The following is a 26,865-nucleotide window of genomic DNA, read 5'->3' on the forward strand; positions in this document are numbered from 1 at the left end:
GTTGCAAAACCAAATTTTACTTAAAGCACAATTACTTTTTGCAAACAGATCCATGACACTTGACTAGACAGTGAGGTCAGAGGGCCACTTACGCGCTCATTTAAGTCCACAGCGCCTCCTAGGCACTGAGGGAGTGGCCCCAGGCCCTTGGATACAGATGTCTGGGCTGGTTCTAGGGGGTGACATTTTAGGCTGAAGTTTAATGCCTTAAATACTGGCTTCACTTGAGTACCACACAGTGGCAGCTGTTGACATTAAAAAGGACGCGATGCACTAAAGGGAAGGTTACAGACAGGTTCGGTGAATGACTAATTCTCACTACATAAACAGGCAAACTTACTGTAAAGTTACTGTATCAGCCACTCTTAACATCTGTATAGAAATTTCCAGGAAGATACGTTCCTCAAGGCTAACTGTAAACCAGGACGTACGTTTTGTAAGTTGGTCCCCTGCAGTGCCTGTAACAGGAGTGTCCTTGAGACGCTGTGTTGGCTGGACAGGTCACTTTGCAGAAGAGTTGCCTGGGGCCTAGCAGCTTCATCCTTCAAGCCCTCCTTGGTGCACATCAGGTTTGGGAGCCGTCTTGGGGAAGACAGGGAAGAGGCACTCCTTGATAAATAAGGTCGGAATACAGACTTAGGCTTCGCGCTGCATCCTGCACTTGTCCCCCTCTCCTCCCTCAGCCCAAGCGACTGACTTGAGGCAGAAGGAACAGCAGCCAGCAGGGGGGGAGCTGCCGTCCTGCACCCCTGCTGGGGTCTCAAGTTGCTGGTGCTTGAGCGCTCTGATGAGGGCTGGCCTCTCCGTTCTGCAAAAGCACCAGTGCACACGCGTAGGATGCAGGGTGGGGCTGTCCCGGAGCCCCTCCAGTGACTGGTTTATGGGACAGCAGTAGGGAAGCAGCTTAATGGCCCAGCCAACACAGTCCTTTGAGAGCAGCTGACCCGTGAAGGAGAAGCTCCAGCCCGCGGTCTTCAGTGTTTCTGGTGGGGCAGCAAGTGGAAGAACTGGGCCACGTGGAGCGTAGAGAAGCTGGCGAGCCGGGCACACACCTGCCCAGGACAACGACCAGCCCTTGGGGTCTGCTTGGTGTGGCGGCTCCTCCGGCCAAGGCGGCTCCCACTTCCTGCTGGGAGGAAGAAGGCTGACCAGACCCTGACGGGGAGGCAGGGCTGTGAAGGGGTCTCCTCCCCGCTGGAGGGTCAAGTGTGGTTCAAGTCACAACTTCAGCAGACGCCGCTTAACAAGTTTCTGTTCCCTCAGGAAAAACAGACCCACCGAACCAAACCCTACACGACAGTAAACACGGTTTCTCCACAATATTGCTTAGGAAGATCAAGAGCCAGCAATCCAGTCATCCTGAAGGTCCCAAGTATCGTGGGCAAGGGGGGTCTTCCCGGTGAGACGGAGCCCTGCGTGGGGTGGGCCAGTTCTGTGCCCAGAGGCCTGTTGGGGTGTGTGACCCCCAACAGGGCATCAGGACTTCACAGTGATGTGATCCTTGGAAGAACAGAAGTCCGAGAGTAAAAAAATGAGACCAAAACCAACCAGGGGTCTGTTCTCCTTGGCTTAGGCTGACGCCAGAGCCGTGTGTGTGGATGCGGGGAGGTGGGTGCACACCCCCCGAGGGGGCTGTGCTGGGAAGGAGTCGGGCCGAGGGGGGGAGTGGGGATTCCACAGTGCGGTCTCCACGTCCGAAAACTCCGAACAGCCGAGATTAATGCCCCAACAGGTTAACGCTAGCAATCCAGCGCGTGCGGTGAGGTCTGGAAACCCAGATCTCCACGAGATGCTAGCGCGGTGCTACGATGGTAGCAGAAGGCTGGGTGACGCAAAGAGGAGAAACGCTGTGAAGTCAGGATTCACCACCGCGCGTCAAAAATCAAAGTCCTGGTGCCAGACCAGGCACAGGAAAAAAAGAAACAACAACAGAGCCCCACATTTTGTTCACGGAGGAATGCAGCAGGGCTCTCCGAAATACCCGGTGGTGTGGTGTCCCTCCAGGGAAGCAGGGGCGTGGAGGGGGAGTGGCACCAGCGCCTGGAAACTCGCCCGCAGGGCCGGGCCAGGCTAGAACTGCTGCGTGAGGCGTCTGTAATGAGGTAACACCTGGTTCTCGGGAAGGTAGAGAGCAAGTTCCAGGGCCACGAGCACGGTGAACTCAAACCCAATTAGATCCCGTCTGTTGAACCGAAACTTTTCTTCTAACTTCTGTGTTGAAGAAGAGAGGGGTTGGGCTGCGGCCCCTCCTCCGGTTCCCGTCCAGGCGGCCAGGTGGCCGGGTCTGGGCGTGGGCGGTGATCCCCGCTCCCGCAGCCGGGAGGGCTGGGACAGGGACATGCATACTCACATCAATGAGCTGCTTCACGTCGTTCTTGCGGAGGTCGCTGCTGATCTTGGCGGCCAGCAGCACGCAGGCGCCTGCACACAGCTTGCGGTTCTGCTTGTTGAGCTTGCCCTGCAGGACCAGCTTCTCGAAGTACACGTAGGCCATGGACACTGTCACGGGCTCCAGACCACACTCCTCAGACAGGTTCCGCATCTCTCGTTTCAAACTGTGGGTTTACACGGGAGCCAAGGGCTTTGGGGCCAGGAGGTGGCCACGTCCCTGCTTGAGGGGTGTGCCTTTGGGCCACTAGAAAAGCGCCATTTCCTCCCAGAGGCTGTGGCCCGGCGCTAGGGCCCACGGCTTGGTGGGCGGGCAGCAGGCTGGTCTCGGTCTCCACTCGGCCCTCGGCTGGGCCCGCGGCACCCAACTGTCCTCAAGGGGACCCCCCCGGAGGACAGCGTCCCCGTGCTCCTGTGGCAGTGAGGGGGCCGTGTGGGGAAGGAAGGGCAGTGAAAAGGCCCTGAGGTGCAGCCGTGCTGAGGCAGAGTCTGGACCTCTGGCTGTGGGGCCTCAACCTCCTCATCTATCGAGCGGGGACGGTCACAGGGCCCGGCTCAGGGGCTGTGGGCGCCAGTGAGGAGGAGCCCTGCAGGTGTGGGCAGGTATGAGAAGCACCGGGGGCACCTGACCAAGGAGGCGGCAGGGGAGCTGCTGGTACTGGCCTGGCTGCACGGCGGGAGGGGGCTTAGGAGGGGCGCGTCCCTTTATCAAGCTCAGGAATCTACGCAGACCCGGCCTGGCAGCAGCTTGCGGAAGGCCCTGTTGGGCAGCGGGCTTGAGGACGCCCGCCTCAGCCCTCCTCACCTCCTAATTTTGCTCAGTGTCAGCTTGATGTGTGGGAACTTCTCCCGGAAGGTCTCGTTCATGTCCTTCTTGAGGTCGGACGGCTTCACATACTCTATCACTGTGGTCTGCAACGGAGAAGGACCGTCCCCATGCAGGCCCAGGGGCGTCTGCATGCCACCTGGGCCCGCGACCGTGAGGCCCCGGGCCCGCGAGAACGGTGCCGAGACGTGGGTGAGGCTGGGCCCAGGGCGCGTAGCTGCCCCCGCCCCCGGTGCCGGCCCACAGCCCAGCCCTGGGCGGCGCCCCTACCATGTAGGACGCGAAGATGAGGACGCGCTTGTGCTTGCCGCAGGGCCACTGAGGGTCATCCAGGAGGTCGGGGTTGTACTCCAGGGCATCCCCCGCATCGGCCCCTGCGAGCAGAGCGCAGCCCTGACCCACCACGAGCCCCGGTGAGCGGCTTGGCCGTCCCCGGCCTAGTGCCAGGCAGCAGCTGTGCTGAGGGCGTCATCGCGGGACAAGGAGAGTGGGGTCGGGGGCTCCAGGCGCGGCCCCCTCCTCGGGGGCCGGGGTCGGGGAGGACGTCCTGAGGAGGAGGGCCCGCCCGGAGCCCCCGGTGGTGCAGGTCCTCCACGGCTGGGCTCGGGCGCGGCACAGGCCGTGCGCTCCTGAGAGGCTGCGGCGGACCCGCTCCCCAGGCTTGGGCCGAGGACCGTGGGCTCGGATGGGATGCACTGGCCACCTGCCCTGCCCCCGGTCAGGGCCCTTGGGCTACCTAGTTCCGAGCCGGCTGGCGCCGCCCTGGGCGGGACGGATTTGCATCTGGGCCCCAGCAGAGCGCGGGGGGCACTGGGCCGGGGCTGAGGCGGCGGGCTGTGGATGTCCGGCTTGAGCGTGACCAGGGCGTTGGTGGGGTACAGGAACTTGGCGTAAGACACGACCTGGCAAGCAGTGCGTCGGGCTTAGCCCCGCCGCCCCGTCCAGGACGAGAGGTCCAGCCAGGTGCCTCCTGATGGCTGCAGCTCCCGCCGCCCGCCGCCCAGGGCTGACGCTGCTCCCCCCTTGCAGGTTCCAGAACGCCCCGCCCCGCATCTGGGGTCTGCAGCCGGAGCTCCTCCCTGCCTCAGGGGCCCCGACCTCCCGTCGTCACCAGGCCCCCACGAGGTGACCGGCCTGTTTGCACAGGCTGCGTGGCTGCCTCCCGCTGGACCTTACGTTTTCGAGGACTCAAGTGAAACACAACTTTGAGTCGACTTCCTCGACGGACACACGTAAGACCCCTGCCCCCACCCGGCGTCTGCTCCTACCTTTCCATCCGCCCCCAGCTCGACGCCTTCCAACTGGAAAAGCATCTCGGAAGACACGGAGACGCCGCCGGACGGATGCCTCTGCTTCTGGCTCTCCACCCTCAGGTCACTGCAACGCACGGGACGGGACAGAGCTGCCGGCAACGCACGGGACGGGACAGAGCTGCCGGCCCCGCCCCCGACCTCGCGCAGGCGGGGAGCCGAGCCCCAGGGGTCCGCAGCGCCCCAGCTCCGCACCCTCGAGACCCGCCCTCCCTCTGTAGCAGCCTCAGCAGGGGTCACGAGGACTCCCGCTGGGAGAGCTGTCTGTCCCAGGCCCTTCCTGTTCAATCTCCCTGGTGGCGGGCCGACCTCGGCTTCACCCCAAGTCGCTTCCCAGGGGTGCGCCCTCCACCTGCAGCCACACCCTCGGGCACACGGGTCCCGCCGCGCCGTCCCCACCCTGACAGCCGCCTCCCTCTTCCCGGGGCTACGCGCTGGGCACAGCTGCCTGGACTGGTCACGGGGGGCACAGCAGTGTCCCGCCAGGAGTAACGTCCCAGGCACCGACGTTTAGCAGCTCAAACGAGATAACAGTGCGGACGTGCCCCTCCCAGAGAACCAGGACCCAGATGGCCTTCAGAGCTCTCAAGCAGCTTCGGCAGAAGCTGGTCTGCTGGCCCCGTGTGAGTCTGTGATGGTGTGGAGCCCCCGGCCGGTGGGGACCAGCCACTCACCTGACGCGCAGGCCTTCTCCATAGGGCAGGACCGAGAAGGCCGCACACAGGGACCGCTTGGCGCAGATGAGCACGATCCTGCGGGAAGGACGGGGTCAGGGCAGGGCGGCAGGCGTTTCCCTTCCTGCCTAGACTCAGAAGGGAACTGCCCCAGGCATCAGGGGACGCCCGGGATGGCGGTTCATATAAGAGAGGCCAGGCTGTGCAGACACCAGAGGCAGAGGCACATGCCCGAGGACGGTTGGTTGAGGAAGCCTGTCCTCAGGCATCCCAGCGGGGTAGGAGCCTAATGGCATCAGAAAGCGCCCAGTTACATGTGCCGAGACAAAGTGGCCCAAGAGGGGCCGCTGTGTGGGGCGCACAGCAGGGAGGACGGCCTTTCCTTCCTCTGGGCATGGCTCTGCCCAGCCTGGCCCCAGTTCAGCAGGGAGGACGACGGTGGAAGACCCCCTTCCCTGGCTGGGACCCTGGGCACCCAGGGCCCACTGAAGCCAGCCTGGCGCTCAGTCTGCTGGGGGCCTGCTCCTGGGCCAAGCCCGTCATGCTGGGGACCACGCTGGGGGACCCAGGACTGTCCGAGCTACAGCCAGTGCAGGGAAGACGCAGCACTGCCCGACCAGGGCTGCCTGGTAGGTGCCTGGGCACGGCCTCCAGCAGGAAGGGGAACGGTCTGGAGACGCTTTGGGTCAGGACGGTGGCCTCAAGGCCAGAGCGTGAGGGACACGGGGCATGAGGGACGGGGCTTCTACAGATGTAGGGCCTCGGAGGGCTGTGCTGGGCACTGGCTGTCACTCTGCAGCCCGGTTCAGGGAAGCCAGATGCCCTCTGTGTTCCCTTCTCTCCCAGACACAGCCCACCACTCTGCCTGTTCCCACTGTGTTTCCTATGTCCCTGTGTTTTAGACTTCTACTCAAGGCTGGGGTGGCCGGGCGGCTCCTTGCCCAGGACGTGCTGTGGACCCCAGCGTTTGGTGAATACAGAGGGAAGAGGGTGGGATGGGGAGGAAGGTCCACTTCCGAAGGGACATGGGCTGGGCCGTGTGGGCGAGCACTTCCTTAGCGCACTGAAGGAAGAAAGGGTTGCTGACAAGGGCAGGACCCCGGATCCCAGCAGGCTCGAGGGAGGACACGGTGGGCGGCCCCAGGGCTGGGGCCGGGCTGGCGCACGCTGGCACCTGCTGCTCTTGGTGTCGTACTGCCTCATATTCTTGATGAAGTGCGTCTTCTTCAGGCCTTTGTGTCTTGGGGATCCAGACGTATGTTTGGTTCTGCAGGTGAAAAGCAGGTCACTCTTCCCCTCCTGGGAGCCTCTCTGGCCCCAGGAGAAAGGACGGGGGTGCAAGCGGCAGGCGGGGCTCCTTACCTTTGAACCGAGGCACATCCCACCGTGTCTTCCAGAAACTCGAGGGAGCAGCGCTGGGAGCCTACGCGCCTTCTGTAAAGAGGACACGGCAGGGCCTCAGGGTACTGTCCAGAGGCTGCCTCGTGGGCCCTCCTCCCAGAGGCCCAGCCTGCTTCTCAGGCCCCGATGGGGCCCCCAGGCCACGGGCCAGAAGCAGGTCTGCGGTGAGGTCTGAGTGTTGGGCAGGGCCACCCAAGGCCAGAAGAACCTGAGGGGGACGTGGCACCGGGAGGGATGGCTGGCCGGGCCCTGGTCTGCCCACTGCCTCTCGGAGCTCAGCCAGGGGTCCCGGGAAGGGGGCGTGGTGGGGCTGGACAGGGTCCGGCGGTGGCTCTGCAGGGCTGGACGTCAGACAAGCACACGTCCCGCCAACCCTCTCCCGCCCACCTCAGCGTGTGGAGCCGCCGCAAGTGCTGCCCCCGGCCCAGGACCCCCAGAAGCCTCTCCCCCTCGGCTGGGCCGCCCTCCCTGCACCAGCCCCCACCCCCGGCCTCAGGGCACTCGCAGGGGCTGTTCTCTCGGTCTGGAACCTTCTTTCTCCAGATCTTCCCACGGCTGCATCCCCCCTGACTTGAGGCTCAGCTCACGTGGCCCTCCCCCTCCCCAGGCAGCGGCAGTCCTGGCATGCATGTCAGGGAGGCGGCTGCTTGGGCCTGTCGCCTGGCGGGAAGCACAGTGGGTGTTCTGAGCTCAAGGTGCTCCCCCGCCCTCCCTCGCCTCCTGCCTCTCAGCCCACGCCTGGGAGCATAAAGGAGGCAGAAACCCATCAACCCGCAGCCCCTCCTCAGCACCGTCCAGGCCTGGCGGCCAGAATTCTTCCCAGAGCAAGGCCCTGCCCAGGAACAGGGAGGAAAGCGCTTCTATTAGACCCACGCAGAGGAGAGTCTGAACCCAGATGCGTGGCTGCGTGGTCAGGAGGCCCCCTGGGCTGGGGAGATGGCCTCAGCGACTCCTCGGGAGGGGACACAAATGGCCTTAGGTCAGGCCTGAGGCTGAAGCCCAGAGACCCCAGACGTGCCGGGGGGTTGGGGAGGAGTGTCGGTGACCACAAAAGGGAACCAAAGACCGGCCGCCCGATGACAGTCGGGGGCTCCCCCCAGCCCTCTGAGGTGCTGACAGCGCTGGGGTTGTCCCAGAGACAAACCGGGGTTTGGTCTGGTTTACAACCATCCCAGGAGGGGGCCTTACCAGCACCCAGCACACAGGGAGCTTGGGAGGGCAGCCTCCCACCCGGCACGGGGCCCAGAAGCCCTGCGCAGGCTGCACCCTCAGCTCAAGATCACACACCCAGGTTCTTGCCACCAAGGCCACCAGCAGGGACCGCTCAGGACAAAGCCAAGAAGGCGGGCCCTGCTGCCCCACTCCTCCTGGAGCTCAGGTCGCCGTGGTTTACGAGATGGAGGAACACGGGTCTCACACTCAGCCTGGGCTGGGCAGGTGCCCAGGGTCCAGGTGTCAACAGCGGCCATTTCCTAAGAGCCTGAGCCGCGTGTGGGCTCCTAGGGAGGGAGAGAGAGAGGAGGGCTTGCTGCTGAGCCGCTCCCGGAAGCTGCAGCCTGCCCAGACGCGCCTTCCTTGCAGCGTCTCACGGGACCCTCCCCCCAGCAGGACCCCTGGCGTCCAGACGAGGCCTGGCACGGCCAGGCCATCTCTCCCAGTTGAGGCCAGGTGGGAAGGGGGCAGCAGGAGGGGCGCGTCAGGCAGACACCCAGCAACCAAGGAGGCCTGGGGTAGGGGCCGGTGAGCACCGGCCCCACGGTGGGCGATGAGGCAGGCCCTGCCCTGAGAGGGTGCCCCACTGCAGGTGGACGTGCAGGACCCGTGCCGGGAAGCGAAGCCGGCCTGGTGGAGACGGGGACGCCCCAGACAGGTGTGCGTGTCCTGCCCCGCGGGGCTGGGCTCAGAGGCCCCGGGCAGCAGTCCCGCGTGGCTCTCTCAGGCTCGCCTCCTCAGGTGATTTCCCAGGTGAGGCCCGACGGCTCCTGCACGCCCGCGGCCTCGTTTACAGGGCCCAGAGGCCAGCGGCAGTCTCCACGGAGGCAGCCATGGGCCCTCGGGGGCCAGCCCCGGGGCACGGTCAGCACCCCCAGCCCCCGGCGGCCTGACCTCTGGCCCAGCTCGCTCCGGGAGCCGCCTCTCATCCCACCAAGCTTCAACACCTGATCCCAGCTGGCTTCGTTCATCTCCGTCTTTGTGGTTTTCTTCTACGTTTCCTTCTCTGTAAGCATTTTATACGTAAACTCAATCCTCACAGCCCTCAGCGTACAGGTGGTGAAACTGAGGCACAGAGCTGGCGGGGGTTAGGGGCTGGGAGCTGCGCCCTGCCCCCCGGCGCTGCCTCCGCCCTTGGATTCTGCCACCCGTCCCCGTGCCGCCCTCCTGACCGCGTCGGGGGAGCTGGAATCAAGCCTGCTCCGTGCTCTCAGGGCTCCTTTCCCGAACTCGGCCTGTGTCCGCCTGATGCTATTTGGGTTTGGGTCCAGAGGCAGGGACAACGCTGACGATGGTACCCTGAACTCTGAGCACAGACCAGGCTGGCCAAGTGAGGGGCCGTTGCTTTCGAGCCCCCCCTTCCCACCTGCCACCCCCGAGGAGCTGGCCCTGCGGCCCGAGGGAGGCCGAGAGCCCCGCTGGGATGGGGACCCTCCGGGGGCCGCCAGGCAGCTGTGGGTTCGCTCATCCCAGGACGGGGACTGGCGCCCGGCCCCTTCCTTAGGCGGCGCCCTTTCCAAACCCACCACTGGCCGGTCGACCTCGGAGGCAGCCTCTCAGGAGTCCCGAGGCGGGACCTCCACGGTCTCCCATATGGCCCTGGGAAGACGGCACCCCTAAGCACTCGCCGCTCTGGAAACGCTCAGAATCCCAACGCTGACCACATGCCGGCCCGGGCCTGCAGGCACGACACGAACGTTCCAGGAGCTCTACCCGGAACGACCCCCACTGGGAGCAATCCCGCCGTGGACCCCATTGGGAGCAGGCCCCTGGAAGCGGTGTGTGCAGGGCCTGGCTGACAACCTGCGGGGGGACAGGCGGTGCCGCGCCCCGAGTCCTGGTGGTCGGTGGTCACGATGTGCGCGCCTCTCCCTGTACGCCCGTTACACCTTTGTTTAAAAACTGCTACAAACAAACTACAAAGAACAAAGTTTGGGCTCCTGCCACCTCAGCTAACACCCTCCCACTCCCTGACGTCTGGGCAAATGCAAGTCCCAGGGAGCCAGGAGGCCCTCGCGGCTAAGCCGTCCAAGGCACACGGGATGGTGTCCCCCACATGGCGGCGACTGGCCCGAGGCCGCCTGCGCTGGACTCTGTAGGGAGGACGGGGTCGGGGGCACAGGGGAGGCTGTCAGGATGGCACAGGCGACCACCCCACTGGCTCACGTTCACGGCTGCCCCTTTACGAACCGGTGACCCATACCCGCCTTCCCCCAGAGACGGGCAGGAAGAGACATCGCCACTTTTTAGACGTTGTTTCCACTGCCTGATAAACTCCTTCACTTATAACTGAAAACAGGGCCCAGCTGAGAAGAGAAGGGCTCCTGCCTAGTTGGGAGACCCCTCAGGCCGAGCCAGGGGCCACGTGCAGGGCCTGCTGTACGTGGGCTCAGACGGTCTGAGAACGGGCAGGCCGCTGACAGGGGCCAGCAGGACGACACCGAACCCACCCCTGCCAGGAGAGCGTGGGCAGGGGTCTCGTCCACCCCGGCCCGAGCACGGGGCCTGGTGCATCTCAGGCCGTCGCGCATCCTTGCTGAGTGAGTGGGTCGTCCTGGGTACCCTGTCTCCCCAAGTCCCTGCCAGCTTCCCCGGGTGACAGGACCCACGTGCGGTCCTGGGCCGGCCTCCATCTCAGCAGGGCCTCTGGACCCCCTCTAGGCTCCAACCTCAGTGACCACCTCCAGCCGTTTTCCAGCTGGAGAGCAAGAAACCCCCAAATCAGTGATGTGAACAGACTGCCAGACACTCCACCGAAATCGCTTTAATTTGGACAGGCACTCGGCAGCCTCCAGAGCGCTAGGCGGCTCCTGGCCAAGACGGCAGCTAAAATCCCAGGCCCTTTCTCGGAGCCAACCCTGCGCAAACCCTTCAGAATCGCAAGGGTTTCTGCTCCCAGCTAAACCGGCCACGCCCCCGGCTCACCTTCCCCCTTGTTAGTGCCCTGGACACTAATGACGACTGCTGGGGGTTGAACGGTGTCCCCAAAATATGTGCTGAAGTCCTCACCCCTGTCAGCTGTGACTACGACCACATCTGCAATAGGGTCTTCACAGGTGTGATCAAGTCAAGATGAAGCCATTAGGCTGGGCCCTGATCCCATGACCGGCTGGATCAGGGTGTCCTTATAAGCAGAGAGAAACGCCAGGTGAAGACAGAGACACCAAGGGGAAGCTGTGTGAGGACGGAGTCAGAGACTGCAGGGTTGTGGCCACAAGCCCAGGACACCTGGGGGACCCTTACCCTGGAGCCCTCCCAGGAGCAAGGCCCTGCCCACACCCTGACTCAGGCTTGTGACTTCCAGGACTGCGAGAGGGAACCCTGCTGCTGTCTGAAGCCTCCAGGCCTCCCCCAGGAGAGAGGAGGGCCAACACGACGGAGGAGGGCACAGCGGTCGGGTGGGGCAGGCAGAGGACCTGCAAGCCCGTGTCTGACCCAGCCGGAGAAGCCCAGAAACCGTGTAAGTGCTAGGTGACCACGGTGCTGAAACGAAAACAAAGTTCTAGGGAGGCAGATAAGGATTCTGATGATTCACTCACTGGCTTAGCAGAAACAGCCACACCAGACTGTGCCCTGAGCATGAAACACAAACTCCCCACCGTGGGCTGAGTTGTGAGCACACCCTGGGCAACCAGGATGTAATGCGAGTCCTCACTCCCTGGGCCGGGCCACTGCCACCCTTGCTGAGCCCTGGCCATCCAGCAGACCTCACAACAGCCCCTCCGGCAGGTAGTGCCTAACACAAACCCATCTCACAGAGAAGCAAACTGAGGCTCAGAGAGGCTGTGCCACCTGCTCTGAGTCACAGAGCTCCTGAGAGGTGGAGCTGGAATTCCAACCAGGTCTGTTCCCAAAGCCTGGGTCAGACCACCACGCTCGTGACACAGACTTCGGGAAAAGACCCTCCGGATTCTCTCCATTCCCCAGAACAACTTACCCTCGAAGTCCACAGCCTATAGCTGGCTACTACCCCCTTTGCTACTCAGCAGCGACTATCCGCCGCCCTGCCTCTGGGCCCAGGGAGCACAGAGAGAAACGGACAGTGCCCACCCCAGGAGCCTGCCATCTGTCAGGGGAGGGTCAGTGACCCTCGGACCCAAGGGCTGAGCCCTGTGCTCGGCAGCAGAAGCCGAGGCGGGACAGAGTCTGGGTGGGCAGGTGCGGCCCTGCGACATCTGAACGGGGATTGGAAGGCCAAGTGGGAGGGAGGAGCAGGAGGGGGCTCCCTGCACGGGCCAGGCCAGGGGAGAAGGGACGCCGGGACCGTGGAGGGTGCAGCGGGAACAGCGAAGGGCACCTGACTTGCACCACATCCCAGCCTGTTCTGCGTCCTCCAGAGCGTGGGCCCCTCACACGCTCTTCAGAAGCAGCGCCAGCGCCATCAAGCGCCATCGCCACGCAGGGCTCCTGGTTACAGGCGCTTCACTGCATCCTCCCGTTCGATCAGCTTCGTGGGCCAGGCTGCCGGCCTGTCTGGTTCACAGGGAGGGCCTGGCCCCCAACCGGGGCGCCTGAACTGTTTGCTGAATGACACACGGCCTGCCCAGCACCACACACAGGGCTGCGGGACCGGGAGAGGAGGGCACAGCGCAGACCTGGCTGTAGGTGAGTGGGACCCACGAGGCCTCACGCAGTGGACGTCCCTGCTGCTCTGCCCTGGAGTGTCGGGAGTGACTCGAATGGGACCTGGCATGAAGGGGGGACTGTCCTTCCTCGGGCTGACGGCTGCCAGGAGACAGGACCACTTCGTGGGAGAGTCTGCCGGCTGAGGAAAGCAGGCTTTGGGGCAGGGGGCACAGACTAGAGGGGCAGAGCTCAGGGGTGGGGGTGGCCCTGAGATGGGCTGAGGCGTTCCTAGAAATGAGATCAGGGCAGGGGGAGTGCCTGCGATCTGGGATGTGACAGGCCCAGGGGCCCTGAGCTCAGAGGGGACAAAGGAGGCAGGGGTAATGGGGGTCCTCCAGTGACCAGTAGCTGTGGGATGGGGGGCTGGGAGGTCTGGCCTGGTGTGGGAGATTCTGGGGCTAGATGTCACAGTACAGGGAAGATCCCTGGCCCACATGGAGGGGGTCACCCAGCTTAGAGAACGAAGGGGAACATAGAGGGGGTGTTTGTGAGTCCCTGTGTCAGCGGGACCGGTAACAGTGGGCTGGGGAGGGGGGTGTGTCTGGAGCTGACAGGGCTGTGTCTGGGGGCTGGTAAGTGCTGAGGGAACCCCAGAACCATGTTCAGGGCATTGACAAGATTGAGAGGACCCTGACCCCGTATTCAGGGGTGGCAGAATTAAGGAGACCATGACCCTTAAGTCTGGGGACTCACGGGGCCCGAGGAAACCCTAAGATCCGTGTCCAGGGAGTTGACAGCTCGCAGATGACTCTTGACTCTGACATCTTAGGATGGTGGGCTCAGTCAAGACTCCCTTCTGGGGCTGGCAAGGCGCAGGACACCCCAACCCTGTGTCCCTCACTGACAGGGCCCAGGACACCCCAACTTGTGTCTGGGGCTCACAGGGGATCAGGGTCACCTCCCGATCTCCAAGTCCTATGCTGACGTGTCACTCAGACCCTGTGTCACGAGCTGATCCTCATCTTCCGTAGGTCACCTCAACCCCACATTATGAGCTGAGCCAGCCCAGGGCCACCTTGCCACCCTGCTCACTGTGCTGATGGCCCCCAGGCCACCTCAACCCCTGCCTGGGCCACTCCACTGCCCCCAACCCTGAGCCCTGGGTGACTCCGCCAGTTGACCCCGGCCCCCGCGCTGACCCAGCCCCAGGCCACCCCGCCGCCCCCCAGGCCCCAGGTGACCCGGGCCACACTCACCTCTGGCGCTGCCCGTCCAGACCCAGGCTCAGGCCGAGGCCCAAGCCAGCGGGCGCGGGCGCGGGGCTGAGCAGGCCTTGGGGCGCCGAGGCCCTCCCCGCGGGTCCAGGCAGGGGCAGGCCGGCGGGGGGCGCGGGCGGCGGCGGTGGCGGCGGCGGCGCGGGCGGCTCGCGCGCCTCGGCGGGCGGCGGCGGCGGCGGGGGCTTCTCGCCGCCCGGGCCCAGGCTCGGGGGCCGCCCGTCCAGGGAGATGTTGTTGAGGAAGAAGAGCGCGGCCTGGCGGCGCCGCGAATCCCCTCGCCGCCGCAGCGCCTGCGGCGCGGCCCGAGCGGCGGCGGGGCCGGGGGACTGGCCCGGAGACCCACCCGCCGCGGCCGCGGCCATCCTCCGACTGAGCCCGCCGCGCGCCCGCCACCGCCCTCCCGCTCGCGCATGCGCCCGCGCCCGCCGCCCATTGGCCAGGGAGCACCCGTATGCAAATCTATGGCCGTTACGCCCGCCCATTGGCCAGCGCGGCGCCGCCGGGGGCGGAGGGGGGAGCGGCTCCCTTGGGTCCTAGAGCGGGTTCCGAGGCGGCCAGTGGGGAGCTGGGAGAAGCGCGTCTGCCCGCCGGCTGGGCTCGCGAGGCCTGGCTCTGGGCGAGCCGGTGCAGGAGCCGCGGGTTCGAGTCCCTGATCGGAAGTCGCGGCCCCGGGGCGCCAGTGCTCTGTTCCACTTGCTGGGCTGTGGCGTTCGTGGTCAGCGTTCTTAAAACCTCGTCTTTAGGCTCCAGGCACCTCCCCTCTTGGTGTGTGTGTCTTTGCGGGGGCGGGGGTCTGACGTGCGGGCGCTGGAGCTGTACCACCCGCCGGGAGCCCCAGGAATGGCCAGCGGTGCCCCCTGGCCTCCCCCAGTGACTGAAGACGACACCGCGAGTCCGAGGGGAGAAGGCACCTGCCTGGGGTGGCAGGCAGGCGGGCGGTGCTGGGCCTTCAGCCCCAGACAGAGTCCTGCACGGCCGTCAGCAGCAAAGCGACCTTGAGTCTGGGGGGTACCAGGACCCCCAACTTCAGAGCCGGTGGCTTCATGCTCAGGTGCTGGCTTCTGGAGCCCCCAGGAGCCCACCTGTGTCTTGGGGGGCAGGGTCCTGCAGCCACCTCTGTGCCACTGGCCTGCTCTGTCCAGCTGTGTGCCTGTGGGCTTACTTATCCTTCAGGTGGGGACACTGATTTCCACCTCAGGGTGTGGTCAGGGTTGAGTGGGCTCAGCCCGGGGCTGTCACCAGCGCTGGGTCTTCCCGGCGGCTGGAGACCGGCACTTGCCGTGTGGTTTGCCCACGCAGCTGTGAATGCTCCTGCATGGAACCATACACGCCACACGCATTTCTCTCCTCCGTGCAGGTGTTGGGGGGCGGGGCGGGGCCGACACAGCCCTGGCCTGCAGAGCGCCTCTTAGCGAGCGGGAGGCCAGCAGCATCATCATGGATCAGGGCCCCAGGGCCTGGCCCTGCTGGCCAGCTGTTACCAGTAGGAGGACCCTGGCAGGTTGGGGCGGGGACGGGCTGCCAAACTGGTAGCTAATAGTTAAGCGGATGTCAGATGAGGGAAATGAAAAGGGGCGGTGGGAGGCTGAAGCGGTGGAGGGCTGTCATTTGGTTATTGGCCCTCAGCTCCAAAACCATGCTGTCTGCTGCCCGATAATGGAGCTGGGCCCTGCAGACTTGCCTCCTCTGCCAACTGGCATTATGTTAAACTTTGGTGGTGCCGCAGGGACGGGGGTGGGGGTGGGGGTGGGGCGGGGGGAGTGGGTGTGGTCTTCTTCCAGGTTCTGTGTCGAGTGGAAGCCTGGGTGAGCTGCCCTGTGTGCCCTGTGGTGGTGCAGATGGCTAACAGGCCAGTGGACCAGGGACCCAGAGTGTGGAGGGGCTCTGTGTGGGGCCTCTGCCACAACATTCCCTGTTGTGTTCCCACAGCCCTCCCCAGAGGCTGCCCTGGTCCCTGTAATGCTCTGCAGACGGGGCTGGTTTTGATCCTGCCCTTCAGAAAGGGAGTGACTTCCCATCCCTGGGCACATTCAAGAGCCTCTTGCGTCACCTGCCCAGGCAGGTGGAAGCCCAGATGACCCCCGACCCTGCCAGCTGCACACGCCATCCTTCATTACACTTTATTCTCTGGATGCCCTGGGACCCCCCCTCCCCAGGTGCTGCCGTTAGCCTTCCTGCGCCCTCACTGCCCAGCACCTGTTTGTGGGACTCCACGAGGGGGCGCCCGAGACCACCGCTCAGAGCTCCATGCCCCGTCAGGAATAGGCGTCCAGGCTCGTAGTCCTTTGGGTCCAGGATGCTAGTGGAGTTGGTGGGAGGAGGGGGCACTGTCCAGGAAGGGCTGCCTGTGCACAGCAGGGGTGGGGGGTGGGGCTGGGCTGGAGCTTGAGCCACCCTGGCCTCCCAGGCCCCTACTCCCTGCAAAGGAGCAGATGCTGGGCTGAGGGTGGCGGGCAAGACCATTTCTGAGATGGAGGGGTTCAGAAGACCAGCCCTCTTGGCCTTCCCAACCCCTCTGGATGTGGGCCAGGACCCAGTTCACTACGCTGCTGCTGGGGCCATCTGCTGGCTGGCGGCGTGGGCTGTCCTGGCCGCGGGCAGTCGGGTGGGGAGCATGGCTGGGCAGGCTGGGGTGCCCCTGGCTCTCTTCCCAGCTGCTGGTGCTGGGTGAGGGGCTGCCGTCCTCGGGGTCCCTCGGGCTCCTGGCTCCCCTAGGTTCCTTATTCCTCAGGACGGCTTCTTCGAGGCTGTGGGAAGTAGACCGAGGTTAGACCAGGAGGCGCTGTAGTGGCCTTGTGTGTCCTCTTTTGCAGCAACACTGGGCTCTCACCCAGGGCCTCGTGGGCAGTTTCTGAGAACTCAAGAGCCCACGCTTGTTCCCGACAGCAACGGACACCAGAGCAGGGTGGCCCGATTGAAGGGTGAGCCTTGGAAATTTGGTGGAAGCACAGACCCTCTCCCCAGGTGTGTGATCCTAGAATTGGCCTGGCCCCGGTGCCCGCCTTGCCACCTTGCAGAGGGTCTGGGACATTCTGGATAGGCCGAGCTCACGGGGAAATGCTCTCAGAATCCCCAAGACGTGGGCTAGGTGCTTCCATGGGCCTGCCTCTGCGGCCACAGGGAAGGGGCATCTGGTCCTTGAGACCCTTACAGGTAGGACCTGCTGAGATGCTGGGCTTCAGGCCCGTCTCTGATGCAGAACCAGCTCTAGGTTCTAGGTCAGACAGATCAGATTGGAATCCTGACCCCATGTACCGGCTCCGTAACCCTGGGCAAGTTACCCCATCTCTGAGCCTCAGTTTCCCCATCTGTGAAGCAGTGATGATTCATCACTGGGCTGGGTCATGAGGCCCAAAGGCAGTAACGACTGGACACTGTCTTGAACCGCTCCACGGGCACAAGACACAAGGGCGCTGCCCCTGGCGCCGAGCCATGTGACACAAGCTGGGCAAGGGGCCTGTTCTCACTGATCACCCCTGTGGGTGTTGGGGGGCGTGGCTGCCCGCTGGGGAGGCCCTGCCCTGGCCCGGGTGGGCGGGTGAGGGAGGGAGTGGGCTTGACTCAGTGTGGAGGGTGGGGGCGGACACGGCGCACCCTTCGGACCGCGCCCACCAGGACGGCTTCCGGAAGTGCCCAGCGGGACATGCCACGAGCTCACGCAGGCGTGCTGGCCCCCCCACCGCTCAGCCGGCAAACACAGGCTGCGGGCACCTTCCCGGCAGCAAGGGCGCATTGTGGCGGCCACAGCCCAGCCTGCGACGCAGGCCGGCTTGGACAAACACCAGGCGGCATGCACTATCAGCTAGCTCAGGCGTTCTAAGGCTCTCGTGGGCGCCCGGAGGCCGGGCCCGAGCTGCCACCGTGGCCGGAGCGGGAAGTGGGAGGATGTCCTGATACCCGAGGCTGGAGCGGGGGGTGGGGGAAGCCCACAGGTACCACCCTTGGCGAGCACGTGAGCGGCCCCCGAACCCCCAGAGGGAACAAACACACCCACACCCTGGGGCAGCACCCTCTGCTGCTGCTTCTCTTGGAAGGTGCACAAGAGGGTCCAGGAGTGCCCAACCATCCCGGTGGGACTGGGAGAGGGGGAGGGGCTCAGGACCACCAGGCCTGGGGGCTGCTCGTGGCCCAGGACGCCCCTTCTCCCCTGTGACAACGAAGACGATACGACCATCCTCGGCTGTGTCCCTGGAATCTCACGCTAGCCCTGGTATCGCCCCCTTTCCAGAGGGAAACAGACTGGGGGTGAAAGGGCCAGCCCGCGAGGAGGAGGAAGTGGAGTCAGGGTTCACGCAGGCCTGACCCGGGTCTCTGTTACGGGGCTGCTCTGAGAGAGGCTCCAGGGCTGGCTGCTGGGCTCCAAGTAGACAGAAAGGTGGGGTGGGGGCACCAGTGCTCTGGCCGCCCCACCCAGCCCTGGCCTCCCACCTTTGCTCCACTGGTCTGAGGCCCGCTTCCTCTTCTGTGGGCCCCGCCCACGCTCCTTGGCGCAGAAACCCCTGGGTCCCTCGGCTGGCGAGCTCCACGTGGCCCCCGCCTCAGTGCTCAGGCCCACCTGATGGGGTGGGGGTGTGGTCATGCTGAGGACCCTCCCCGAAGCCTGGGGCAGCCCTGGTGCCCCCGCCTCACCCCGCTGTGTGGCCGGGCACCCACCTCGCTGTCCGAGGTGTCTGGCTTATCTAGCTCATCCGACTCCGGCCGCTGTCCTTGGGCTTTGCTGAGCTCTGCAGGACGCAGGGTGTGGGTCAGGCCAGGGTGGTGGCCTGGGAGTCTAGCGGAAGCACGGGCCTCTAACCTGCCGTACTAGGACCAGTGGCAACAACTCTTCAGATGAGGAAACTGAGGCACAGAGGGACCGAGGAACCTGCCCTGGGGTCGAATCCAGGCCCAGTGTCTCCAGCACCCGTACAATGACCCCACCGGCTGGGGTGTCCCCTGGCTTGGTTGCTGGGTGACGGGGAACTCACTACCTGCCCGGAAGCCCTAATTGTTAAGATGCTCTCCCTTCACTGCCTGTGGTCAGAAACGTGCCCTCCCTGAGCCCCCAACTGCTTTCTGGGTCTGTAGGTGGGGGAAACCAAGTCCGAGACCCAGGGTTTGGTCGGTCAGGCCCAGGGGGCTGAGCCAGGTCCTGGGATAGGTGCCCCTAGCTGACGCTGACCACTGCACCTCCCTCCCTGCTGTGGTGCCACTTCCTGTGTTCTCGTGACGCCCGTACTCATCCTCACCCGGGTGGCTGTCTCCATCAGGCCTTTGCGGGCAGGGGGGCAGTTTTGGCCTCCCTCTGTCCTCATCTCCTGGCCCACGTGGAGAGGGCAGGCTGGGGCCTGGGAGAGAATGTGAGGGTTCCTGGGGGGAAGCAAGTAAGTGACTTGAGTTCACGTGAGGCAACTTCCCTGCCCTCGCCCGGCTTTGGGCACAGCCTGCGGGACCCTGGCTGGGGCTGGAGGGTCAGCCGTCTCCCGTGTGGTGTGACTCAGGCGGCCAGCTGGTGGAACAGAGGGACGAGAGCAGCCCAGGGCCGCTGGGTGCTCTGGGCGGGGCGCGTGGAGGCCAGGAGCAGGGCTTGGTCCCTTACCGTGGAAGGTGGAGGCTCTTCCGCCTCTGGCTCTTTGGCCCCCTTGGTGCCGTCGCTGAGTCCCTGGACTCCAGACTGTGCAGAGGGCTCCACTCCCTCGGGTGGCCTGGGGCTGGGCGTGTGGGCACCTGGGGGGCTGAGTGATCCTGGCAGGCTGGCAGGCTTGGGGGCACCGTCCCGGCCCCGGCCCCACTCGGAGAGGTCCAGAGGCTTGTCTGGGACATAGTCCTGTGTGGCCGTGGCCTCCTTTGTCCCGGGACTGCCTGGGCCTGTGGGCTGTGGGTGCTGCCCTCTGGGCAGGGCTGCCCCGGCCGCCCCGCCCCCGGGACCCTCCGAGTGGGAGCTGGCTGGCGGGGAGGGTGGCGTCTTCCCCGGCACTGGTGGGCCCCTCAGCCTGGCACTGCCCGCCCGCCCCCGGGCCCACAGCTGCTGGGCCAGGAGCAGGTGCAGCGCTCCCTCCAGCCGCGGGTCCCGCACGCCCGCCAGGGCGCCTGGCAGGCCCAGTAGACCCGCGGGCTCCTCCCAGGCCTCGGCCTCCCCGGCCTTGAGGCCCTGGGGCTGGGGGCCGCTGGGGGCTGTGGCGGGGGCCTGGGGGCCTCTGTGAGGGCTCCCACGGGGCAGGGCCAGGTGGCGGTTCAGGTGGCAAAGGCGGTCAGCCTGGAGGCAGCGCTTCGGGGACTCGCAGGGCTTGGCAGAGGGCAGAGAGGCCTGCAGGAAGCTGTGGGCGAGGAGGAGCCCGCTGACCACGGCCCACGGTCACCCCCGTTTCACAGGGAGGACCGGGGGCCCAGGGAGGCGAGGCGAGCGCCCGGGTCACACGGTGGGTAGTGGGGAGGGGACCGCCCGGGCCCCCTGGGCAGAGTTGGCCTGGGGCCTGGGGGCTCTGACGAGGGACCTGGGCACCAAGGCCTCGCCCTCTTCTGGGCATCGGCTGCCTGCCCGGTCCCCTGGAGCGCCCAGCCCACCCGTGTGCCCACTGCAGCCCCGCCCCCAGTCTCCTCTCAGACGCTGAGAGTGGTCTCAGACCACGGTGAGAGCCTTTGCGTGGGCTCTTCTGAGGGGCTTCTCGGTCCCCATCTCCAACCCCCATGTCCCCCCGTCCTGCTCTGCCCTTTCAAGAGATGGCCACGTGGGAACTGTGCTCCGGGCAGGGTAGCTGGGAAAGCCAAGCCAGGGAAGGGTGGGGCTCCTGGAGGGATAATGGGAGGGACTTCCCAGGGCTGCTGGCCCCTTCCCCAAAGGTGGGGGGACCAGAGTAGGAGACTGGGTGCCCGACTGAGGCTGTTCCTGGTGGTGGCGGCGGGCTGGGCCTCACCTGTCCAGCGGGAGGCTGTGCTCTCCAGGCGGGCTTGGGGGGCTGCTCCTGGGGGGCGGCAGTGGGGACGTCCCGTTGACGGAGCCCCGGTTGGCGGAGCAGGCCCGGGACCCTGGCCGCACCACGGCGATGGTCCCGTGTAGCTGGTTGGAGATGTGCTGGGGGCTCTGCCCGGGGGGTATGGGTCAGCCTGGGTGGGGTTGGCTGCTGCCCTCTGCCCTCTCCTCTGTGCGACCTTGGGCAGGTCACCCACCCGCTCTGAGCCTCGCCTCCACCCACGTCACATGGAGCTCAGGGGTCCCTGCTTGGCACGGGCCATGTGCGTGGCACACAGCAGGGCTGGCGGCTGCCAGCCTCCTGCCTCGGGCTGCCCGGGGAGAGGAAGGAGTGGGCTCTGGGTTCCTCTCCCTCACCATGTCCGGGGCCCGGGGCTCAGGCAGGCTGCCACCTGGGGAGATTTTGGCTACTGGAGACGTCCCGTACCCCACTGGCCTTTCTGTGGGAGGAGAAGCAGAGGGCAGGTTGGCTGGGAGGTGCTCAGAGGGGCCAGCTCAGCGCACAGGGCTCCCCGGTCCTGGGGCTCCAGCCTCCCGGCCTCCCCCGCCCCCCAGCAGCCCCTCCTCCCCGTGGACCCGCACCTGCGTGGTCGTCCTCCGTCTCCTCACGGCCTCCCAGTGGCTTCTCAGTGACGGCCTTCCGGGTGCCCAGGGAGGGGGGCAGCAGGGGTGACGGGGGGTCTGGGGCGCCCTCCCTGGGCTGGGGCTTGGGCCTGTCTCGAGAGGGGAGGCAAGCACAGTGTGGGTAAGGGAGGGCAGTGCCCCAGAGGCGATCAGAAAGGCCAGGGCGCCCTCCTGGGGACCCAGGTGACCAGGAAAGACCACCATCGTCGGCTCACACCGATGTCCCCGTGGAGCCCAGGCGTCAGAGCTGCCGCGGGTGCTGGGGCCCAGCTCCGCTTCTAGGACCTGTGCTTGCAGACCAGGGGAGGCGGCATCTGCTCTGGGCAGCTGGCCTGTGGGAGGCCCTCCCCTCTGCGCCGCGTGCCCAGGCCCATGGACGTGCTGGGCGCCTGCTGTGGCTGAGGTGTGCGGGGTAAGGGTTGCTGGGCCCTGGTGCCCCCCCGACTCACCCTGGGCCCCGGAGCTGCTTCACCTCCTCCTTCAAGGCATCGTTTTCCTCCTGCAGCCGGGTCAGCTCGGTTGCTGCAGAAGGCGCTGATTAGGAGGGACTGGGGGAGGGGAAGCAGGGCGGGGTGGGGCCCTCACAGCCCCCAGGAGCCCCTCCTGTCCTGGCCCCAGCCCCCAGGGACCCCCCGCCGAGGGAAAGGGGCGTGTCCTCGTCGGCAGGCCCTGTGAGACCTCAGGGCTCCGCAGGACCCTCCTCATCATGGGAAGGCGGGAGCTGAGGCCCCGAGAGGGCCGGGACGCCCCCTGCCTGGGTAACTGACCAGTGGGGGGGCACGTGGGCGCCAGCGGGGGGCTTTGCACCATTTGTCTGTGAGTGGGGGTGTGGGTGTCCCCCCCCCACTGATGGCGCGGCCCAGACCGCCTCTTCCCCTTTCCCCGGGACCCCTGGTTGGGCTGAGCAGGCCCTGGGGGGGGGTCGCCGGCCCCCACGGGAGGGACGCCCGGGGGCGGGCTCACTGAGAAGGAAGACATGCTGCAGGCTCTGGAGCAGGGAGCTCTCGAACTCCTGCTGCTTCTTCCTCGCCAGCTCCTGGGTGACCATGCAGCGGTCGCACAGGCCGGCCCGCAGCCTGCAGGGGCGAGGAGACGGGAGGCCGCTCTGAGCAGGGAGGCTGGGACCCGCGCTGCCCCCCTCCCTGGACGAGCCCTGCCTTTCCCAAACTGCGTTCCGTGGAAGCCCGCCTCACCCCTACCCTGGGGGCTAAGCGTTCCATGTGCCCTTGAGCTTGGGAAGGAACCTTGAAAATGCAGTTTACTTAAGGCTCTGAGATGTCCTGCGGTGGTTTCGTTTATGCCGGAGCTTCCCGGACTCGTTCTCCGCACAGCCCTCCGCGGCTTCCCGTGCACCCCGCCCCCAGCGTGCGCGCGGCGTCAGGCGCCCCACCTGTTCTCCAGCGCCCGCAGGTTCTCCTTCAGCGCCCTCTGCTGCTCCCTGAGCTGACGGTTCTTGGCACAGAGCTCCTCCGCCCTCTGGGCGTCCCTGCGGGGGACGGGCCGCCGTGCGCGTGCTGCTCTGCTGGGGGCCCCCCCGCGCTGCCCCGCCAGCCTCTCCCGTGGCCTGGGACTGCCTTGAGAAGTGGGGCCTCGCAAGGGCAATGCCAGCACGCCCAAGCGAGAGTGTTCGCGGCCTCCCTGGGGACCCTGTCTCATCCATGTGCCACCTGCAGCCTCCTCTGTGCAAGGCGGACTTGGGGAGCCGGCCCGCGGGTCTCCCGGACTCACGACGAGTCCTCCTGTTGATAATGATTGTTCCGGAGGCGCCCTGCATGGACGCGGCTTGCCCAGCCCCCTGGAGGGTCCCTGTTCACTGGGGGAGGGGCTTGGACCTTGGACCGGAGACTCCCCCACCCTCCACGCCGAGCCTCAGTGTCCGCTTCTGCATCACAGCTGGTGGCAGTTCCGGGGCCCTGGGGCTGCGGGCCTGCGCGTGAGCGGCTGGGGAGCCGCTGCCCTTCCCACCTGCTGGCCCAGGGCCTGTCCTCACTCACCGGCACCTCTCTGAGTTCAGTTCCAGAAGCTTGTTCTGCAGGCCTGGAGGAGCGAGGAAAGGAGCAGAGGGTCAGGCCCAGGCGTGCTGCCACCCCTGCCGCAGAGCTGGGGCATTTCCTGTCCCCGGTTGTCTGGCAAGGCCCTCTCCAGACGCCTGCCGCCTGCCTGGGTCCCCTCACTGACTCCCGGAGGTCGCCCCCTCGGCGGGCTCCCAGTCTGCACCTGCTGACAGCTTCCGCCCCCTCTCCTGGCTGCCTGGGACCCGGTCCGGGCCCAGCCTCTCCCCTCCCTGGGATCTCTGGCTCTGGTGTCTGTCTGGAGATGGGGAGGGACCCTGATGCTGGGAGTGACCAGCTACCTGGCCAAGTCCCAAGAGGAATGTTTTTTGGGTGCTGCCAGAGTTGAAATAAAATGGGCCCTTGGGGAAGACCCCAGCAGACCCCCTCTTCCTCACCTCATTGTGGTCTGGCTTGGGCCCTAGGCTAGCCCAAGCAGCCCCTGCCCCTCTGGGTCTCTGGGGGAGGTGACCCAGGCCCTTTCGGGCTTCAGGGTGTGTGTGAGTATCAGAAAGGTCTCGGGAGGGTCTGGCCCGGGCCCTGGAGTGAAGGGGGTGGTGTGGTTGCAGCCCTGCTGCCGGCGGGAGAGTCGGACAGAAGCCTGGGTGTCCTGGAGGGGAGCAGAGGCGTTTCAGCTCAGCGCCCTGGAGAGCGCTAGACAGGCCTCTGGAGCCTCGAGATCCCATTGCGAGTAGGGAAGTAGGTGACCTCCCTTTTGGGGGACACTGAGGTCCCCACCTTGGGAAAGGGGCCGGTCGTGGCCAGAGCTTCTCGGCTCCCTGTGACCGGGCTGGCTTCTTATTTTGGCTCTGATGCTAGCTGCTCATTCAGGGCCCACCCCTCCAGGGCTGCGGTCGGGGGTGCTGCTCTGAGGCTGGGCACCTGACCACTTGCAGCTCTGGGCTCTGGGTCACGACTCCCCTTCTGGGCCTGGAAGGCGAGGTCCCCAGGTTTGGCGAGATTTGGAGGTGATGTGTGGGAGCCCCCCGGCCTGGCTTTGGCCCTTAGACTGCCGTCGGGGTGAGGGTTTGTCCATCCCAAGACGCTCACCCGTGATCTCATTCTCATGGACGTCCTTCAGCCTGTTTAGCGACTCCATGAAGCTCTCCATGGCTTCCCGAGGCCCTGGCCCTGGCCCAGGCCCCTCTGTGCTCCAGGTGTAGGGGTGGCCCCTTGGCCTCTACTGCCCCTCCGTTTCCAGCCTATGGAGCGGAAAGTGCGGAGACGGTCACATTAGCTCAGGAAGGGCCTGTGGGATGTAGGGTCCGGCAGTAGCCTGGAGAGGAGGTGGGGGCCGGTCCCGGTGGGTGTGGGAGTCCTGCCTTGTGACCACCCACTGGGTCATGTCCACACCTGAGGGGCACATAGAGGGATGGGGCATTCTCACTTAATCTCAACTCCCTAAGCCAGTCCTCGCAGCAAAGCAGATGCCTGAAGGCACCAGTTCCCGCTTGGTGCTGGGACACAACGGTGCATGCGATGCGTGTTGACGAGGCCCCAGACTAGAGATGCCCGTGCCCGCCCCCAGCCAGCGGGCCAGTCAGCCAGGGCGTGTTCATCCAATGGGAGAGCCCACTCAGTGGGGTCCAGGTGCCCGCAGTGGCATGGATGGCCCCGTGGGGCCATGGCGGGGGGCTTTGGGGGCTGACTGGTTGTTTCCCCTGCAGGAGCTGGTGACTGTGCATAGGTGGAAGTCTACCCAGCCGCCCCTCATGGCCTGGGCCCTTTTTCCTGCCTGTGTTTCACCTCTGTGAAGTGTTGGCTAAAAATTAAGAGTGTGGGGTTGAGAGCCTAAGCTGGGGGCTGGACAAACTTTGCCCGCAGTGTGACCACCGTGAGCTCTGGCCCCTCTGAGCCGCGCTTTCTTCCTTCTGGCAGTGGCCACGGTGCCTGTCTAGTGGGCACTGGTGAGTATCCCGCGGGGTCCCGTGGGGTCCAGCTCCTCGGAGCTGGGTGTGAGGCCGGGGCTCAGCCCAGCGACAGCTTCCTCACCGTGGTGCCAGGCACCACCCTCCACCAGGCGAGAGCCCCTCAGTCCTTGTGGCAGACCTCTGGTGGTGGGTACCGAGGCCACCACTGCCCGCCACTGTCCAGCTCTGTGTCACCATCTGTCACAGAGCTGGGAGTCAGACACACAGCTCACAGAGCCAGATCAGTGCAGATGCCACCAGCAAAGACCCCCGCCATCGCTGTCTCCAGGCCAGGTGGTGACAGCCCCTCTGTTCCCTCCTTGTCCTCAGCCTGAGGAGCCCTGGGGGTCAGCTGGCCCTGAAAATGTGCGTCTAGGGTCCTGGCACTCCCGACTCGTCTGCCAGCATCCTACCCTGATCTGTCAGCCGCAGCTCTTGGTTTGCCTTCTGTACGCTCCCGGAACCTCCCCCAGAGCCTCACCTTTCTTTCTGTCATGGCGCCCGCCTGGCCCAAGCCACCACCCCACTGCCGGTGCACTGCCGGCTCTGCATTGGCCCCCCAGCTTCCATGCCTCTCCCCCGGAGGCACTCTCTGCGCAAGCCCTGGGGACCTCTGCTCAAAGCTCCCTGCGGGAGGCCATGCCTGATTCCCCCCAGGGCACACTGAAGGAGGGGCGTGGTCTCGCTTGCATTTCAAAGTTTGCCCCAAGACTGGAGTGTTTGCAGCAACAGTCCCCAAACTGGAAACCCTCAAATGCCTGCTGGCGAATGTCCTGCGGTGGCAGGAGCGGTGACGTCCCATGCCATTGCAGAGTGGGGGGCCAGACCCGAAAGCCAGCCCGCTGTGGGATTCACTCACCGGGAGTGCAGAAGAGGCACAACTGCTCTGGGCTCTCAGAAGTTGGGGTGGTGGGCACCCTGGGGGGTGGGATCTTTAACTGAGGAGAGCAGGCCCTGTGATCCGAGGAGAAGCCAGGCGCCGGGGTGAGCTGCCTGAGGGGAGACTTGACAGTGGAGCCTGGCTTTCAACTGGGTCCTTGAACCCCAGGTCAAGGTCAGAGTACCGGGGAAGCCTCGACTTCCAGATGCGAGGCTGGGACCAGCAAGAGGACAGAGTGCAGTCCTGCGTCCTGTGGTGGCCACGGGAGCTGGAGGGCAGGGCCAAATGAGGTGTGCTGGGGGGTTGAGCGGCGGGAAGGTGGAGCTCCCCAAACTCATTTTAGACCTGCCTGGCTTCTGGGACACTCCTGAGCGATGGCCAGGGGAGTGGGGGCGTTGCATGACGGCTCTGTGTCAGGTGGGTGAGGGCTCTGCGAACAAAGGGAGCTTGGGAGGGTCCCCCTCCCCGAGGCCGGGAGCCAGAGGGATGTCCTGGCAGGTTAGGGGAAAAGATGCTGAACTGCAGAGACTGGGGGAGACCAGGGCTCGAGCAGGGTGTATGTGATAATCCCGGCCCCACTTCCTGAACCCATCTAACCCTGATCACGTTGCAAGGAGCCCACTTTCCAGATGGGGAAACTGAGGCCCAGAGAGATCAAGTCACGCTCCCTGGCCACCCAGTGGGAAGCGGGGGTCGGGGCTTGAATTCACTCTGGCGCTGAGGATGTGGACCAGGTACGCGCTCCGGGTGGCCCTGCTGTGCTGGCTCTGCACTTCTTTATTTTGCGGTGGGGCTTC

General features: G+C 65.5%; 2 protein-coding genes across 3 annotated transcripts; both read right to left on the reverse strand.

Annotated features, from left to right (window-relative positions):
• Positions 1-9: 9 nt before the first annotated feature.
• CABLES2 (Cdk5 and Abl enzyme substrate 2) lies at positions 10-14,022 on the reverse strand. Of its 2 annotated transcripts, none has more exons than XM_057529683.1 (10): positions 13,634-14,022; positions 6,561-6,632; positions 6,373-6,465; positions 5,199-5,276; positions 4,483-4,591; positions 3,951-4,116; positions 3,485-3,588; positions 3,194-3,300; positions 2,351-2,555; positions 10-1,500 (listed from the first exon to the last, which is right to left on the reverse strand). In XM_057529683.1, the coding sequence occupies exons 1-10, from the start codon at positions 14,014-14,016 to the stop codon at positions 1,477-1,479; spliced, it is 1,341 nt and encodes a 446-aa protein (XP_057385666.1). In that variant the 5' UTR covers positions 14,017-14,022; the 3' UTR covers positions 10-1,476. The 2 variants fall into 2 exon arrangements, with proteins under 2 accessions (XP_057385666.1, XP_057385665.1); XM_057529682.1 differs by having other exon boundaries at positions 10-2,211.
• Positions 14,023-15,760: 1,738 nt separating this feature from the next.
• On the reverse strand, positions 15,761-24,389 carry RBBP8NL (RBBP8 N-terminal like). The gene is made up of 14 exons (XM_057529732.1): positions 24,329-24,389; positions 23,222-23,264; positions 22,490-22,801; positions 22,191-22,303; positions 21,677-21,749; positions 21,170-21,316; positions 20,961-21,048; positions 20,548-20,714; positions 19,233-19,950; positions 18,883-19,003; positions 18,308-18,378; positions 18,083-18,209; positions 17,366-17,507; positions 15,761-16,401 (listed from the first exon to the last, which is right to left on the reverse strand). The coding sequence occupies exons 1-14, from the start codon at positions 24,387-24,389 to the stop codon at positions 15,954-15,956; spliced, it is 2,631 nt and encodes an 876-aa protein (XP_057385715.1). The 3' UTR covers positions 15,761-15,953.
• Between the last annotated feature and the right edge of the window lie 2,476 nt (positions 24,390-26,865).

The sequence above is a fragment of the Balaenoptera acutorostrata genome, chromosome 15 (genome assembly GCF_949987535.1).
Source record: "Balaenoptera acutorostrata chromosome 15, mBalAcu1.1, whole genome shotgun sequence".
Taxonomy (NCBI): Eukaryota; Metazoa; Chordata; class Mammalia; order Artiodactyla; family Balaenopteridae; genus Balaenoptera; species Balaenoptera acutorostrata.

What these genes read in the sequence shown, in the direction of transcription:
- RBBP8NL (XM_057529732.1), bottom strand. Translation starts at nt 24,389, where the DNA reads ATGGAGAGCTTCATGGAGTCGCTAAACAGGCTGAAGGACGTCCATGAG. An exon ending in GCAGCATGTCTTCCTTCTCA is followed by an intron (nt 21,750 to 22,190) that starts GTGAGCCCGCCC and finishes CGCCTTCTGCAG; the next exon opens with CAACCGAGCTGACCCGGCTG. An exon ending in GCGCCCTTGCTGCCGGGAAG is followed by an intron (nt 16,402 to 17,365) that starts GTGCCCGCAGCC and finishes TACTTCCCACAG; the next exon opens with CCTCGAAGAAGCCGTCCTGA.
- CABLES2 (XM_057529682.1), bottom strand. Translation starts at nt 14,016, where the DNA reads ATGGCCGCGGCCGCGGCGGGTGGGTCTCCGGGCCAGTCCCCCGGCCCC. An exon ending in CTGGACGGGCAGCGCCAGAG is followed by an intron (nt 6,633 to 13,633) that starts GTGAGTGTGGCC and finishes TCCTCTTTACAG; the next exon opens with AAGGCGCGTAGGCTCCCAGC. An exon ending in ACGTGAAGCAGCTCATTGAT is followed by an intron (nt 2,212 to 2,350) that starts GTGAGTATGCAT and finishes TCTTCAACACAG; the next exon opens with AAGTTAGAAGAAAAGTTTCG.